At 51.1% G+C, this 17,105-nt stretch overlaps 1 protein-coding gene across 1 annotated transcript in view; it reads left to right on the top strand.

Moving 5' to 3' along the window:
* The first annotated feature begins 897 nt into the window (after nt 1-897).
* LOC116955877 (uncharacterized) overlaps nt 898-17,105 on the top strand; it is a 38,841-nt gene continuing 22,633 nt past the window's right edge. Inside the window, exons 1-4 of the mRNA XM_076053753.1 lie at nt 898-980; nt 8,900-9,134; nt 9,635-9,868; nt 13,586-13,850. Coding sequence (XP_075909868.1) covers nt 898-980; nt 8,900-9,134; nt 9,635-9,868; nt 13,586-13,850 — 817 coding nt within the window. The remainder of the gene's footprint in view (nt 981-8,899; nt 9,135-9,634; nt 9,869-13,585; nt 13,851-17,105) is intronic.

Below are 17,105 nucleotides of genomic sequence, written 5' to 3'. Positions count from 1 at the left end.
GCTGGCCACCCACCCCCTCGTGTACCGTTCCGGCCTTCATAGGTCCTTGCTAACAGCACTTGCCCCTACAGTCTGTTAAGGCTATACGGGGGATCTTTGTGTATGCGCACATTGACAGGGAGCGGTGGTGTAGCGGTTAGCGCTACGCTGCGTCTCGAACCCGGCGACCCGAGTTCGATTCCCGATCGCGGCCAACGCCGGTGACGATTATCCGAAACAGTCCTGGGCCTCCCCTAGATCGCCTCAGCCTAAAATTGAGTACCTGGTGTGGTGCGCAAACATCGTCACTGAGTGAGACAAAGGCGGCCGGGCGTGGTGCTGGCCACCCACCCCCTCGTGTGCCCTTCTGGCCTTCATAGGTGCTGCTCGCTAACAGCACTTGCCCCAACAGTCTGTTAAGGCTTTACGCGGGGGACCTTTGCCTGTGTGTCATCGTGTACGTGTCAGACTGTGTAGTTGATGGTGGCATCGGTGATGCAGATGATGATGAAGGTGAGGGTGATGCTTTTAGTTGGCTATCACGGTGGTGATGGTTGTGTTGCCGCTGCTGCTGCTGGTAATGATGGTAATGATGATGATGGTAATGCTTTATTGTGATAGCTCTTGGAATAAATAATGCTCGTAGAGTTTGACGATGGCATTGAGAAATATGATAGTTATGACTGATAATTCATACGATGATGTATCAATACGATCATCGATATGATGATGTATGGATGTTCAACTTCTTTCGCACCACCGTACGTAGCCAACCGTGCTAATAGGAGGTGCGGGGAAGAACAACAACCTAAACACAACACGATGGTGGTGATGACCGTCACGATGATGGTGACAGCGTTGATGATGGTGATGATGATGATTGTGATCATGATTCTGTAATTCTGTAATTACAGAATCATGGTTGGAGGAGGCCTCAAGCCTCCAAATCCTCCCCCGGAGTCGGTTGTGGAAAAGTCCACGGGAAAATCGACAACCCCAAGGTGGGACTGAGAATATATTTGCTCTGTAGATCTCTTGTTCAACATTCATTGGTGACAGTGTTAGTCTATGGGACTCTCTGTGTGAGTCTATGGGTCTCTCTGTGTGAGTCTGTGGGTCTCTGTGTGAGTCTATGGGTCTCTGTGTGAGTCTATGGGTCTCTGTGTGAGTCTATGGGTCTCTGTGCGAGTCTATGGGTCTCTCTGTGTGAGTCTGTGGGTCTCTGTGTGAGTCTATGAGTCTCTCTGTGTGAGTCTATGAGTCTCTCTGTGTGAGTCTATGGGTCTCTGTGTGAGTCTATGGGTCTCTGTGTGAGTCTATGGGTCTCTGTGTGAGTCTATGGGTCTCTCTGTGAGTGTATGGGCCTCTGTATGAGTCTATGGGTCTCTGTGTGAGTCTATGGGTCTTTTGTGTTAGTCTATGGGACTCTGGGTGAGTCTATGGGTCTCTGTGTGAGTCTGTGGGTCTCTGTGTGAGTCTATGGGGCTCTGTGTGAGTCTATGGGTCTCTCTGTGTCAGTCTATGAGTCTCTGTGTGAGTCTATGGGTCTTTTGTGTGAGTCTATGGGTCTCTGTGTGAGTCTATGGGTCTTTTGTGTGAGTCTATGGGTCTCTGTGTGAGTCTATGGGTCTTTTGTGCGAGTCTATGGGTCTCTCTGTGTGAGTCTGTGGGTCTCTGTGTGAGTCTATGAGTCTCTCTGTGTGAGTCTATGAGTCTCTCTGTGTGAGTCTATGGGTCTCTGTGTGAGTCTATGGGTCTCTGTGTGAGTCTATGGGTCTCTGTGTGAGTCTATGGGTCTCTCTGTGAGTGTATGGGCCTCTGTATGAGTCTATGGGTCTCTGTGTGAGTCTATGGGTCTTTTGTGTTAGTCTATGGGACTCTGTGTGAGTCTATGGGTCTCTGTGTGAGTCTGTGGGTCTCTGTGTGAGTCTATGGGTCTCTGTGTGAGTCTATGGGTCTCTCTGTGTCAGTCTATGAGTCTCTGTGTGAGTCTATGGGTCTTTTGTGTGAGTCTATGGGTCTCTGTGTGAGTCTATGGGTCTTTTGTGTGAGTCTATGGGTCTCTGTGTGAGTCTATGGGTCTTTTGTGTGAGTCTATGGGTCTCTGTGTGAGTCTATGGGTCTCTCTGTGTGAGTCTGTGGGTCTCTGTGTAAGTCTATGGGTCTCTGTGTGAGTCTATGGGTCGCTGTGTGAGTCTATGGGCTCTGTGTGAGTCTATGGGTCTCTGTGTGAGTCTATGGGTCTTTTGTGTGAGTCTATGGGTCTCTCTGTGTCAGTCTATGAGTCTCTGTGTGAATCTATGGGTCTTTTGTGTGAGTCTATGGGTCTCTGTGTGAGTCTATGGGTCTCTGTGTGAGTCTATGGGTCTCTGTGTGAGTCTATGGGTCTCTGTGTGAGTCTATGGGTCTCTCTGTGAGTGTATGGGCCTCTGTATGAGTCTATGGGTCTCTGTGTGAGTCTATGGGTCTTTTGTGTTAGTCTATGGGACTCTGTGTGAGTCTATGGGTCTCTGTGTGAGTCTGTGGGTCTCTGTGTGAGTCTATGGGGCTCTGTGTGAGTCTATGGTCTCTCTGTGTCAGTCTATGGGTCTTTTGTGCGAGTCTATGGGTCTCTCTGTGTGAGTCTGTGGGTCTCTGTGTGAGTCTATGAGTCTCTCTGTGTGAGTCTGAGTCTCTCTGTGTGAGTCTATGGGTCTCTGTGTGAGTCTATGGGTCTCTGTGTGAGTCTATGGGTCTCTGTGTGAGTCTATGGGTCTCTCTGTGAGTGTATGGGCCTCTGTATGAGTCTATGGGTCTCTGTGTGAGTCTATGGGTCTTTTGTGTTAGTCTATGGGACTCTGTGTGAGTCTATGGGTCTCTGTGTGAGTCTGTGGGTCTCTGTGTGAGTCTATGGGTCTCTGTGTGAGTCTATGGGTCTCTCTGTGTCAGTCTATGAGTCTCTGTGTGAGTCTATGGGTCTTTTGTGTGAGTCTATGGGTCTCTGTGTGAGTCTATGGGTCTTTTGTGTGAGTCTATGGGTCTCTGTGTGAGTCTATGGGTCTTTTGTGTGAGTCTATGGGTCTCTGTGTGAGTCTATGGGTCTCTCTGTGTGAGTCTGTGGGTCTCTGTGTAAGTCTATGGGTCTCTGTGTGAGTCTATGGGTCGCTGTGTGAGCCTATGGGCTCTGTGTGAGTCTATGGGTCTCTGTGTGAGTCTATGGGTCTTTTGTGTGAGTCTATGGGTCTCTCTGTGTCAGTCTATGAGTCTCTGTGTGAATCTATGGGTCTTTTGTGTGAGTCTATGGGTCTCTGTGTGAGTCTATGGGTCTTTTGTGTGAGTCTATGGGTCTCTGTGTGAGACTATGGGTCTTTTGTGTGAGTCTATGGGTCTCTGTGTGAGTGTATGGGTCTCTGTGTGAGTCTGTGGGTCTCTGTGTGAGTCTATGGGTCTCTGTGTGAATCTATGGGTCTCTGTGTGAGTCTATGGGTCTCTGTGTGAGTCTATGGGTCTCTTTGTGAGTCTATGGGTCTCTGTGTGAGTCTATGGGTCTCTGTGTGAGTCTATGGGTCTCTGTGTGAGTCTACGGGTCTCTGTGTGAGTCTATGGGTATCGATGTGCGAGTCTATGGGTCTCTGTGTGAGTCTATGGGTCTCTGTGTGAGTCTATGGGTCTCTGTGTGAGTCTATGGGTCTCTGTGCGAGTCTATGGGTCTCTCTGTGTGAGTCTGTGGGTCTCTGTGTGAGTCTATGGGTCTCTGTGTGAGTCTGTGGGTCTCTGTGTGAGTCTATGAGTCTCTCTGTGTGAGTCTATGAGTCTCTCTGTGTGAGTCTATGGGTCTCTGTGTGAGTCTATGGGTCTCTGTGTGAGTCTATGGGTCTCTGTGTGAGTCTATGGGTCTCTCTGTGAGTGTATGGGCCTCTGTATGAGTCTATGGGTCTCTGTATGAGTCTATGGGTATTTTGTGTCAGTCTATGAGTCTCTGTGTGAGTCTATGGGTCTTTTGTGTGAGTCTATGGGTCTCTGTGTGAGTCTATGGGTCTTTTGTGTGAGTCTATGGGTCTCTCTGTGTGAATCTATGGGTCTCTCTGTGTGAGTCTGTGGGTCTCTGTGTGAGTCTATGGGTCTCTCTTTGTGAGTCTGTGGGTCTCTGTGTGAGTCTATGGGTCTCTGTGTGAGTCTGTGGGTCTCTGTGTGAGTCTCTGGGTCTCTGTGTGAGTCTATGGGTCTCTCTGTGTAAATCTATGGGCTCTCTGTGTGAGTCTGTGGGTCTCTGTGTGAGTCCGTGGGTCTCTCTGTGTGAGCAGGTCTCTAAGTGAGTGTATGGGTTTCTGTGTGAGTGTATGGGTCTCTGAGTGAGTCTATGGGTCTCTATGTGAGCCTATTGGTCTCTATGTGAGTGTATGGGTCTCTGTATGAGTGTATGGGTTCTCTGTGTGAGTCTATGGGTCTTTAGTGTGAGTCTATGGGTCTCTGTGTGAGTATGGGTCTCTGTATGAGTCTATGGGTCTCTGTTTGAGTGTACGAGTCTATGTGTGAGTCTATGGCTCTCTGTGTGAGTGTATGGGTCTCTGTGTGAGTCTATGGGTCTCTGTGTGAGTCTATGGGTCTCTGTGTGAGTCTATGGGTCTCTGTGTGAGTGTATGGGTATCTGTGTGAGTCTGTGGGTCTCTGTGTGAATGTATGGGTCTCTGTGTGAGTCTATGGGTCTCTGTGTGAGTCTATGGGTCTCTGTGTGAATGTATGGGTCTCTGTGTGAGTCTATGGATCTCTGTGAGAGTCTATGGGTCTCTGTGTGAGTCTATGGGTCTCTGTGTGAGTCTATGGGTCTCTCTTTGTGAGTCTGTGGGTCTCTGTGTGAGTCTTTGGGTCTCTGTGTGAGTCTGTGGGTCTCTGTGTGAGTCTCTGGGTCTCTGTGTGAGTCTCTGGGTCTCTGTGTGAGTCTATGGGTCTCTCTCTGTGAGTCTATGGGTCTCTCTGTGTGAGTCTGTGGGTCTCTGTGTGAGTCTATGGGTCTCTCTGTGTGAGTCTATGGATCTTTTGTGTGAGTCTATGGGTCTCTGTGTGAGTCTATGGGTATCTATGTGAGTCTATGGGTCTCTGTGCGAGTCTCTGGGTCTCTCTGTGAGTCTGTGGGACTCTGTGTGAGTCTGTGGGTCTCTCTGTGTGAGCAGGTCTCTAAGTGAGTGTATGGGTTTCTGTGTGAGTGTATGGGTCTCTGTGTGAGTCTGTGGGTCTCTGTGTGAGTCTATGGGTCTTTTGCGTGAGTCTGTGGGTCTCCGTGTGAGTCTGTGAGTCTCTGTGTGAGTCTATGGGCCTCTGTGCGAGTCTCTGGGTCTCTCTGTGAGTCTGTGGGTCTCTGTGTGAGTCTGTGGGACTCTCTGTGTGAGCAGGTCTCTAAGTGAGTGTATGGGTCTCTGTGTGAGTCTGTGGGTCTCTGTGTGAGTCTATGGGTCTTTTGCGTGAGTCTGTGGGTCTTTGTGTGAGTCTGTGAGTCTCTGTGTGAGTCTATGGGTCTCTGTGTGAGTCTATGGGTCTCTCTGTGTGAGCAGGTCTCTAAGTGAGTGTATGGGTTTCTGTGTGAGTGTATGGGTCTCTGAGTGAGTGTATGGGTCTCTATGTGAGTCTATGGGTCTCTGTATGAGTGTATGGGTTCTCTGTGTGAGTCTATGGGTCTTTTGTGTGAGTCTATGGGTCTCTGTGTGAGTCTATGGGTCTTTTGTGTGAGTCTATGGGTCTCTGTGTGAGTCTATGGGTCTCTCTGTGTGAGTCTGTGGGTCTCTGTGTAAGTCTATGGGTCTCTGTGTGAGTCTATGGGACGCTGTGTGAGTCTATGGGCTCTGTGTGAGTCTATGGGTCTCTGTGTGAGTCTATGGGTCTTTTGTGTGAGTCTATGGGTCTCTCTGTGTCAGTCTATGAGTCTCTGTGTGAATCTATGGGTCTTTTGTGTGAGTCTATGGGGTCTCTGTGTGAGTCTATGGGTCTTTTGTGTGAGTCTATGGGTCTCTGTGTGAGACTATGGGTCTTTTGTGTGAGTCTATGGGTCTCTGTGTGAGTGTATGGGTCTCTGTGTGAGTCTATGGGTCTCTGTGTGAGTCTATGGGTCTCTGTGTGAATCTATGGGTCTCTGTGTGAGTCTATGGGTCTCTGTGTGAGTCTATGGGTCTCTTTGTGAGTCTATGGGTCTCTGTGTGAGTCTATGGGTCTCTGTGTGAGTCTATGGGTCTCTGTGTGAGTCTACGGGTCTCTGTGTGAGTGTATGGGTATCTGTGTGAGTCTATGGGTCTCTGTGTGAGTCTATGGGTCTCTGTGTGAGTCTATGGGTCTCTGTGTGAGTCTATGGGTCTCTGTGTGAGTGTATGGGTATCTGTGTGAGTCTGTGGGTCTCTGTGTGAATGTATGGGTCTCTGTGTGAGTCTATGGGTCTCTGTGTGAGTCTATGGGTCTCTGTGTGAATGTATGGGTCTCTGTGTGAGTCTATGGATCTCTGTGTGAGTCTATGGGTCTCTGTGTGAGTCTATGGGTCTCTGTGTGAGTCTATGGGTCTCTGTGTGAGTCTATGGATCTCTGTGTGAGTCTATGGGTCTCTGTGTGAGTCTATGGGTCTCTGTGTGAGTCTATGGGTCTCTGTGTGAGTCTATGGGTCTCTCTTTGTGAGTCTGTGGGTCTCTGTGTGAGTCTATGGGTCTCTGTGTGAGTCTGTGGGTCTCTGTGTGAGTCTCTGGGTCTCTGTGTGAGTCTATGGGTCTCTCTGTGTAAATCTATGGGCTCTCTGTGTGAGTCTGTGGGTCTCTGTGTGAGTCCGTGGGTCTCTCTGTGTGAGCAGGTCTCTAAGTGAGTGTATGGGTTTCTGTGTGAGTGTATGGGTCTCTGAGTGAGTCTATGGGTCTCTATGTGAGCCTATTGGTCTCTATGTGAGTGTATGGGTCTCTGTATGAGTGTATGGGTTCTCTGTGTGAGTCTATGGGTCTTTAGTGTGAGTCTATGGGTCTCTGTGTGAGTATGGGTCTCTGTATGAGTCTATGGGTCTCTGTTTGAGTGTACGAGTCTATGTGTGAGTCTATGGCTCTCTGTGTGAGTGTATGGGTCTCTGTGTGAGTCTATGGGTCTCTGTGTGAGTCTATGGGTCTCTGTGTGAGTCTATGGGTCCCTGTGTGAGTGTATGGGTATCTGTGTGAGTCTGTGGGTCTCTGTGTGAATGTATGGGTCTCTGTGTGAGTCTATGGGTCTCTGTGTGAGTCTATGGGTCTCTGTGTGAATGTATGGGTCTCTGTGTGAGTCTATGGATCTCTGTGAGAGTCTATGGGTCTCTGTGTGAGTCTATGGGTCTCTGTGTGAGTCTATGGGTCTCTCTTTGTGAGTCTGTGGGTCTCTGTGTGAGTCTTTGGGTCTCTGTGTGAGTCTGTGGGTCTCTGTGTGAGTCTCTGGGTCTCTGTGTGAGTCTCTGGGTCTCTGTGTGAGTCTATGGGTCTCTCTCTGTGAGTCTATGGGTCTCTCTGTGTGAGTCTGTGGGTCTCTGTGTGAGTCTATGGGTCTCTCTGTGTGAGTCTATGGATCTTTTGTGTGAGTCTATGGGTCTCTGTGTGAGTCTATGGGTATCTATGTGAGTCTATGGGTCTCTGTGCGAGTCTCTGGGTCTCTCTGTGAGTCTGTGGGACTCTGTGTGAGTCTGTGGGTCTCTCTGTGTGAGCAGGTCTCTAAGTGAGTGTATGGGTTTCTGTGTGAGTGTATGGGTCTCTGTGTGAGTCTGTGGGTCTCTGTGTGAGTCTATGGGTCTTTTGCGTGAGTCTGTGGGTCTCCGTGTGAGTCTGTGAGTCTCTGTGTGAGTCTATGGGCCTCTGTGCGAGTCTCTGGGTCTCTCTGTGAGTCTGTGGGTCTCTGTGTGAGTCTGTGGGACTCTCTGTGTGAGCAGGTCTCTAAGTGAGTGTATGGGTCTCTGTGTGAGTCTGTGGGTCTCTGTGTGAGTCTATGGGTCTTTTGCGTGAGTCTGTGGGTCTTTGTGTGAGTCTGTGAGTCTCTGTGTGAGTCTATGGGTCTCTGTGTGAGTCTATGGGTCTCTCTGTGTGAGCAGGTCTCTAAGTGAGTGTATGGGTTTCTGTGTGAGTGTATGGGTCTCTGAGTGAGTGTATGGGTCTCTATGTGAGTCTATGGGTCTCTGTATGAGTGTATGGGTTCTCTGTGTGAGTCTATGGGTCTTTAGTGTGAGTCTATGGGTCTCTGTGTGAGTGTATGGGTCTCTGTGAGTCTATGGGTCTTTAGTGTGAGTCTTTGGGTCTCTGCGTGAGTGTAGACGTCTCTGTGTGTGCAGGTCTCTAAGTGGGTGTATGGGTCTCTATGTGAGTCTATGGGGTCTTTAGTGTTAATGTATAGGTCTCTATGTGAGTGTATGGGTGACTCTGTGTGTCTATGGGTCTGAGTGTGAGTGTATACGTCTCTGTGTGAGTAGGTTTCTAAGCGTGTCTATGGTTTTCTGTGAGTCTAAGGGTTTTAGAGTCTATGGGTCTCTTTGTGAGTCTGTGGGTCTCTGTGTGAGTCTGTGGGTCTCTGTGTGAGTCTATGAGTCTCTGTGTGCGTCTATGGGTCTCTGTGTAAGTCTACGGGTCTGTGTGTGAGTCTGGATCTCTGTGTGAGTCTACGGGTCTCTGTGCGAGTCTATGGTGACTAAGACCATCAACTCGCTACACTTGGGAACCCGGCTTCATCCCTTCGAAAACCAGGGCTTGAATTCTCATTGGAATAGGTGGGGGTGGGGATAGTTTCTGGAGCTCAGCCCTGGACAGCTTCGGCCGACATTCAAGCGTTTCCACCTTTGAACCTTGAACCCCGAACAACCTCCATCTCCTTGCCCTTCTTCTCTTCCACCCCCCACTCCCCCCACCCCCCCACCCCCCCCCCCCACCCCCCCCACACCCCCCCACACCCCCCCACACCCCCACCCCCACAGCGCGACGGTGATGGTGGCGGGCGGACGTCGAGGCCAATTGCCCGGCACAGCTGGCGCTAGAAAATTGGCGGTGGGTCGTGGCGGCGGTGGTGCCGGTGGCGGCGACGGCGGTGGCGCTGGGAGACCCAGGCGGATGTTGCCGCACTGGCACCATCGGCCTCTCTCCGGCGACTGCGGCCGCGCGGCCGAACCCCACCCGGACGTCGACGCCCACAGCTTCGACAACGGCCAGCAGGCGAGTCGTGGTCGCCATCGTCGCGGTAACCAGCGTCACTGTCATCCCTCCCTCGCCTCCCTCCCTCCCTCCCTCCCACCCTCCCTCCCACCCTCCCTCGCCTCCCTCCCTCCCTCCCACCCACCCTCCCACCCACCCTCCCACCCTCCCTCCCTCCCACCTACCCTCCCTCCCTCCCTTGCCTCCCTCCCTCCCTCGCCTTCCACCCTCCCCTCCCTCCCTCCCTCCCTCCCTCCCTCCCTCCCTCCCTCCCTCCCCTCCCTCCCTCCCACCCTCCCTCCCTCCCACCCTCCCTCCCTCCCTCCCACCCTCCCTCGCCTCCCTCCCTCCCTCCCTCCCACCCTCCCTCCTTCCCTCCCTCCCTCCCTCCCACCCTCCCACCCTCCCACCCTCCCTCCCTCCCTCGACTCCCTCCCACCCTCGCTCCCTCGCCTCCCTCCACCTCCATCCTCACGGCTGTCTCCCCCCCACCCCGTGCCCCACCGCCCTCCCTCCCCCAGATGGGCAGCGCCAGCTCCGACTCCGAGGCGGAGGAGGAGGAGGAGGCGGGGGGCTCGGGGCGCCGCGCCCGCCGGCCCATGAACGCCTTCCTCATCTTCTGCAAGCGCCACCGCGCCATCGTGCGCGCCCGCCACCCACGCCTCGACAACCGGGGCGCCACCAAGATCCTGGCCGAGTGGTGGGGGGGGCTGCCCCCCCCCGAGAAGCAAGTCTACACCGATCTGGCCCGCGAGGTGACGACGTGACGCCGTGTGTGCTCGCCGGACCTCTCTCGTGATGAGTCTATGGGTAGTGTTGAGTCTATGGTGTAGTGTTGAGTCTATGGTGCAGTGATGAGTCTGTGTTGCAGTGTTGAGTCTGTGGGTAGTGTTGAGTCTATGGTGCAGTGTTGAGTCTATGGTGCAGTGATGAGTCTATGGTGCAGTGTTGAGTCTATGGTGCAGTGATGAGTCTATGGTGCATTGTTGAGTCTATGGTGCAGTGTTGAGTCTATGGGTAGTGTTGAGTCTATGAGTAGTGTTGAGTCTATGGTGCAGTGTTGAGTCTGTGGTGCAGTGATGAGTCTATGGTGTAGTGATGAGTCTATGGTGCAGTGATGAGTCTATGGGTAGTGTTGAGTCTATGGTGCAGTGTTGAGTCTGTGGTGCAGTGATGAGTCTATGGTGCAGTGTTGAGTCTGTGGTGTAGTGTTGAGTCTGTGGTGCAGTGATGAGTCTGTGGTGCAGTGATGAGTCTACAGTGCAGTGTTGAGTCTACGGTGCAGTGATGAGTCTATGGTGTAGTGATGAGTCTATGGTGCAGTGTTGAGTCTATGGTGCAGTGTTGAGTCTATGGGTAGTGTTGAGTCTATGGGTAGTGTTGAGTCTATGGTGCAGTGTTGAGTCTGTGGTGCAGTGATGAGTCTATGGTGTAGTGATGAGTCTATGGTGCAGTGATGAGTCTATGGGTAGTGTTGAGTCTATGGTGCAGTGTTGAGTCTGTGGTGCAGTGATGAGTCTATGGTGCAGTGTTAAGTCTATGGTGCAGTGTTGAGTCTATGGTGCAGTGTTGAGTCTATGGTGCAGTGATGAGTCTATGGTGCAGTGATGAGTCTATGGGCAGTGTTGAGTCTACGGTGCAGTGATGAGTCTACGGTGCAGTGATGAGTCTACGGTGCAGTGATGAGTCTATGGGTAGTGTTGAGTCTATGGGTAGTGTTGAGTCTATGGTGCAGTGTTGAGTCTGTGGTGCAGTGATGAGTCTATGGTGTAGTGATGAGTCTATGGTGCAGTGATGAGTCTATGGGTAGTGTTGAGTCTATGGTGCAGTGTTGAGTCTGTGGTGCAGTGATGAGTCTATGGTGCAGTGTTGAGTCTGTGGTGTAGTGTTGAGTCTGTGGTGCAGTGATGAGTCTGTGGTGCAGTGATGAGTCTACAGTGCAGTGTTGAGTCTACGGTGCAGTGATGAGTCTATGGTGTAGTGATGAGTCTATGGTGCAGTGTTGAGTCTATGGTGCAGTGTTGAGTCTATGGGTAGTGTTGAGTCTATGGGTAGTGTTGAGTCTATGGTGCAGTGTTGAGTCTGTGGTGCAGTGATGAGTCTATGGTGTAGTGATGAGTCTATGGTGCAGTGATGAGTCTATGGGTAGTGTTGAGTCTATGGTGCAGTGTTGAGTCTGTGGTGCAGTGATGAGTCTATGGTGCAGTGTTGAGTCTGTGGTGTAGTGTTGAGTCTGTGGTGCAGTGATGAGTCTGTGGTGCAGTGATGAGTCTACAGTGCAGTGTTGAGTCTACGGTGCAGTGATGAGTCTATGGTGTAGTGATGAGTCTATGGTGCAGTGTTGAGTCTATGGTGCAGTGTTGAGTCTATGGCTAGTGTTGAGTCTATGGGTAGTGTTGAGTCTATGGTGCAGTGTTGAGTCTGTGGTGCAGTGATGAGTCTATGGTGTAGTGATGAGTCTATGGTGCAGTGATGAGTCTATGGGTAGTGTTGAGTCTATGGTGCAGTGTTGAGTCTGTGGTGCAGTGATGAGTCTATGGTGCAGTGTTAAGTCTATGGTGCAGTGTTGAGTCTATGGTGCAGTGTTGAGTCTATGGTGCAGTGATGAGTCTACGGTGCAGTGATGAGTCTACGGTGCAGTTATGAGTCTATGGTGTAGTGATGAGTCTATGGTGCAGTGTTGAGTCTATGGTGCAGTGTTGAGTCTATGGGTAGTGATGAGTCTACGGTGCAGTTATGAGTCTATGGTGTAGTGATGAGTCTATGGTGCAGTGATGAGTCTACGGTGCAGTGATGAGTCTATGGTGCAGTGTTGAGTCTATGGTGCAGTGTTGAGTCTATGGTGCAGTGATGAGTCTGTGGTGCAATGATGAGTCTACAGTGCAGTGTTGAGTCTACGGTGCAGTGATGAGTCTATGGTGTAGTGATGAGTCTATGGTGCAGTGTTGAGTCTATGGTGCAGTGTTGAGTCTATGGGTAGTGTTGAGTCTATGGGTAGTGTTGAGTCTATGGTGCAGTGTTGAGTCTGTGGTGCAGTGATGAGTCTATGGTGTAGTGATGAGTCTATGGTGCAGTGATGAGTCTATGGGTAGTGTTGAGTCTATGGTGCAGTGTTGAGTCTGTGGTGCAGTGATGAGTCTATGGTGCAGTGTTGAGTCTGTGGTGTAGTGTTGAGTCTGTGGTGCAGTGATGAGTCTGTGGTGCAGTGATGAGTCTACAGTGCAGTGTTGAGTCTACGGTGCAGTGATGAGTCTATGGTGTAGTGATGAGTCTATGGTGCAGTGTTGAGTCTATGGTGCAGTGTTGAGTCTATGGCTAGTGTTGAGTCTATGGGTAGTGTTGAGTCTATGGTGCAGTGTTGAGTCTGTGGTGCAGTGATGAGTCTATGGTGTAGTGATGAGTCTATGGTGCAGTGATGAGTCTATGGGTAGTGTTGAGTCTATGGTGCAGTGTTGAGTCTGTGGTGCAGTGATGAGTCTATGGTGCAGTGTTAAGTCTATGGTGCAGTGTTGAGTCTATGGTGCAGTGTTGAGTCTATGGTGCAGTGATGAGTCTACGGTGCAGTGATGAGTCTACGGTGCAGTTATGAGTCTATGGTGTAGTGATGAGTCTATGGTGCAGTGTTGAGTCTATGGTGCAGTGTTGAGTCTATGGGTAGTGATGAGTCTACGGTGCAGTTATGAGTCTATGGTGTAGTGATGAGTCTATGGTGCAGTGATGAGTCTACGGTGCAGTGATGAGTCTATGGTGCAGTGTTGAGTCTATGGTGCAGTGTTGAGTCTATGGTGCAGTGATGCGTCTATGGTGCAGTGATGAGTCTATGGTGCAGTGTTGAGTCTATGGTGCAGTGTTGAGTCTATGGTGCAGTGTTGAGTCTATGGTGCAGTGTTGAGTCTATGGTGCAGTGTTGAGTCTATGATGCAGTGTTGAGTCTATGGTGCAGTGTTGAGTCTATGGTGCAGTGTTGAGTCTATGGTGCAGTGATGAGTCTATGGTGCAGTGTTGAGTCTATGGTGCAGTGTTGAGTCTATGGTGCAGTGTTGAGTCTAGGATGCAGTGATGAGTCTATGGTGCAGTGATGAGTCTATGGTGCAGTGTTGAGTCTATGGTGCAGTGTTGAGTCTATGGTGCAGTGTTGAGTCTATGGTGCAGTGATGAGTCTATGGTGCAGTGATGAGTCTATGGTGCAGTGATGAGTCTGTGGTGCAATGATGAGTCTATGGTGCAGTGATGAGTCTATGGGTAGTGTTGAGTCTATGGTGCAGTGCTGAGTCTATGGTGCAGTGTTGAGTCTATGGTGCAGTTTTGAGTCTATGGTGCAGTGTTGAGTCTATGGTGCAGTGTTGAGTCTATGGTGCAGTGTTGAGTCTATGGTGCAGTGTTGAGTCTATGGTGCAGTTCTAGACTATCTGTCTAAAGAGAGAGAGAGATAATTGACTTTCTCTCTCGCTCTCCGTCTCTCTCGCACGCAGTACAAGGATGCGTTCCTGCGAGCAAACCCCGGCTACCGATGGTGCCCGTCCAGCGCCGTCACCACCACCACCACCGCCACGGCCACCACCGCCGCCGGGGGCGGCTCCCACCTCCCTCACTTCTCACGGAGCCAACCTAGCGGCGGGCCGTGCCACGCGGGGCCACGGGCTACGGCTCCGGCTACGGCTCCGGCGGCGGCGGCGGCGTCGTCGCGGCACGCCGAAGGGGCTCGCAGGATGGCGAAGGTCAACTTGGCGACGACCGGTAACTGTCGGATAAACCCAACTCGTCAAACTCTGTAATTTTCACCAGGCGCAAGGCCCCCTCCCCTTCGCCCGCGGAGCCGCTCTGCGTGGTCGCTCTTTTGCAGAGGCGACCCTGGCCTAGCTCGACGAAGTGGCGGGCTCTTGTCGTCGTCGCCGTCATCACGTGGACATGTACAGCAGCCGAATAGCTGTGCGACGCGCGACCGTTCATTCTAATCGTGGAGGGGCGAAACGCCGGATGACCCGGAGAGAAATCCACTCGACCACGGTGGGGGGGGGGGGAGAGAGAGAGAGAGAGACACCGCAAGCTCCAAATATACAGCAGCAGCAGCAGGTGTCAGGGGTCGGGATCGAACCCACGACCTCCTGTAGACCAGGCGAGGTAGTTAACATCTCCTAGCCACCGTGAGATGGAGCCCACGACCTCCTGTAGACCAGGCGAGGTAGTTAACGTCTCCTAGCCACCGTGATGATGATGTGAGAGAGAGACACGCAAACTCCAAATATACAGCAGCAGCAGGCGTCAGGGGTTGGGATCGAACCCACGACCTCCTGTAGACCAGGCGAGGTAGTTAACATCTCCTAGCCACCGTGATGATGATGATGAGGGCGAGACACGCAAACTCCAAATATACAGCAGCAGGCGTCAGGGTCGGGATCGAACCCACGACCTCCTGTAGACCAGGCGAGGTAGTCAACATCTCCTAGCCACCGTGGCGCCGTGGATAGACGAGCGGTGGCCACGATGTTATCTCCCTCGCCTGTTACGCAGGAGGTCGTGGGTTTGATCCTGACGGCGCACTGCATATTTGGAGTTTGCTTTTGTTTTCTCTCTAGCACGTGGTCACGAGGATTGTTCTCTGGTTCCTCCGGTTTATCCCTCCGCGCCTAGAATCGACGTCACGCGTTTTAGATTAATAATTGTCTGCTATTATGCATGTCCACGTGATTACGTCGGCAAGCGTGTTGAACTTCTTTCGCGCCGTACGTGGTCGACCATGCTCATCGGAAGTGTGGACAAGCCACTCACTTTGGCTGTCATCTGTGGCCAGGTTGCTTCTGAAATAAGCAATATTTAAAAAAAAACTTTTTTTTTTAAACACGCTTTTATGAAATGTACCGTACGAGTAGTGGCAGAACTCCACGACTCCAGGAAGTGGCGCCGAAGCTTGCCACAACGTAAGGGGACCGTGGCCTATTAGACCCAAGCCGAAACGTAACATATAAAAAATAATGTTTCAAAATATTTTTATTTATTTTTTATGATAGAATATAGTATTGTCATCAGTGTGACACAAGTATACCAAGTTTGCAGTCGATACCACATTGGGAATTGGGTTAACATTGAGTTACAAGATTTGAGGATACAACAACAACAACAGACAGCGAGTTAAATGAAAGCGTGTAAGAAAGAGCTTCATCGCTCAGGGCGCTTACGCAGCATTGGTTCAAACACAAGTGAAACTTGGGACCGGGTTTCGACCGTCAGCGTCTCATCAGCAGCAGAGTGGGGCTCAGGTTGAATCAATGCTGGCAAACCGCTGATTTTAACAGGCAATGACTGTATATTCTTGGTTCTTTCGGTAAAGTCACGTAGAAGGGCAACACACCTGACGATGATTGCTCGTGTTGCAGTCGAAACGTCGTGAGAATTTTGTTGTTTTATATTTTTATTATTTTATTGTTTCCCTTCTACACACCTGACGATGATTGCTCGTGTTGCAGTCAAAACGTCGTGAGAATTTTGTTGTTTTATATTTTTATTATTTTATTGTTTCCCTTCTACGTGGTGGTGACTTTACCGAACGAACCAAGCATATGAATCCCTGCAGTCACGAAAGCTTTAAATCGAAATTTAAAGGCAATGACTGGTTTCGGCCGTCAGCGTCTCATCAGCGGCAGAGTCGGGGCTCTGCGTGAATCAACGCGAACGACCGTGGTTCAGCGCCCGTCGGTAGTGGCGGCAGTAGTGGTGGTGAATGGTGGTGGTAGTGGTGGTGAATGGTGGTGGTAGTGGTGGTGAATGGTGGTGAATGATGGTGGTAGTGGTGGTGGTAGTGGTGGTGAATGGTGGTGGTAGTGGTGGTGAATGGTGGTGAATGATGGTAGTAGTGGTGGTGAATGATGGTGGTAGTGGTGGTGAATTATGGTGGTAGTGGTGGTGAATGGTGGTGGTAGTTGTGGTGAATGGTGGTGGTAGTGGTAGTGAATGGTGGTGGTAGTGGTGGTGAATGGTGGTGGTAGTGGTGGTGAATGGTGGTGAATGATGGTGGTAGTGGTGGTGGTAGTGGTGGTGAATGGTGGTGGTAGTGGTGGTGAATGGTGGTGAATTATGGTGGTAGTGGTGGTGAATGGTGGTGGTAGTGGTGTTGAATGGTAGTGAATTATGTTGGTAGTGGTGGTGAATGATGGTGGTAGTGGTGGTGAATGATGGTGGTAGTGGTGGTGAATGATGGTGGTAGTTGTGGTGAATGATGGTGGTAGTTGTGGTGAATGATGGTGGTAGTTGTGGTGAATGGTGGTGGTAGTGGTGGTGAATGATGGTGGTAGTGGTGGTGAATGGTGGTGGTAGTAGTGGTGAATGATGGTGGTAGTGGTGGTGAATGGTGGTGGTAGTAGTGGTGAATGATGGTGGTAGTGGTGGTGAATGGTGGTGGTAGTTGTGGTGAATAGTGGTGGTAGTTGTGGTGAATGGTGGTGGTAGTGGTGGTGAATGGTGGTGGTAGTAGTGGTGAATGGTGGTGGTAGTTGTGGTGAATGGTGGTGGTAGTGGTGGTGAATGGTGGTGGTAGTGGTGGTGAATGGTGGTGGTAGTGGTGGTGAATGGTGGTGGTAGTGGTGGTGAATGGTGGTAGTGGTGGTGAATGGTGGTGGTAGTGGTGGTGAATGGTGGTGGTAGTGGTGGTGAATGGTGGTGGTAGTAGTGGTGAATGGTGGTGGTAGTGGTGGTGAATGGTGGTGGTAGTAGTGGTGAATGATGGTGGTAGTGGTGGTGAATGGTGGTGGTGGTGAATGGTGGTGGTAGTGGTGGTGAATGGTGGTGGTAGTGGTGGTGAATGATGGTGGTAGTGGTGGTGAATGATGGTGGTAGTGGTGGTGAATGTTGGTGGTGGTGAATGGTGGTGGTAGTGGTGGTGAATGGTGGTGGTAGTGGTGGTGAATGGTGGTGGTAGTGGTGGTGAATGACGGTGGTAGTGGTGGTGAATGATGGTGGTAGTGGTGGTGAATGGTGGTGGTAGTGGTGGTGAATGGT

This window comes from Petromyzon marinus, chromosome 62 (genome assembly GCF_048934315.1).
Source record: "Petromyzon marinus isolate PM22_M1 ecotype Great Lakes invasive population chromosome 62, UKy_Petmar_22M1.pri1.0, whole genome shotgun sequence".
NCBI lineage: Eukaryota > Metazoa > Chordata > Hyperoartia > Petromyzontiformes > Petromyzontidae > Petromyzon > Petromyzon marinus.
The sequence above is the reverse complement of the archived record's forward strand: the minus strand, read 5'-3'. Positions and strand labels throughout refer to the sequence as shown.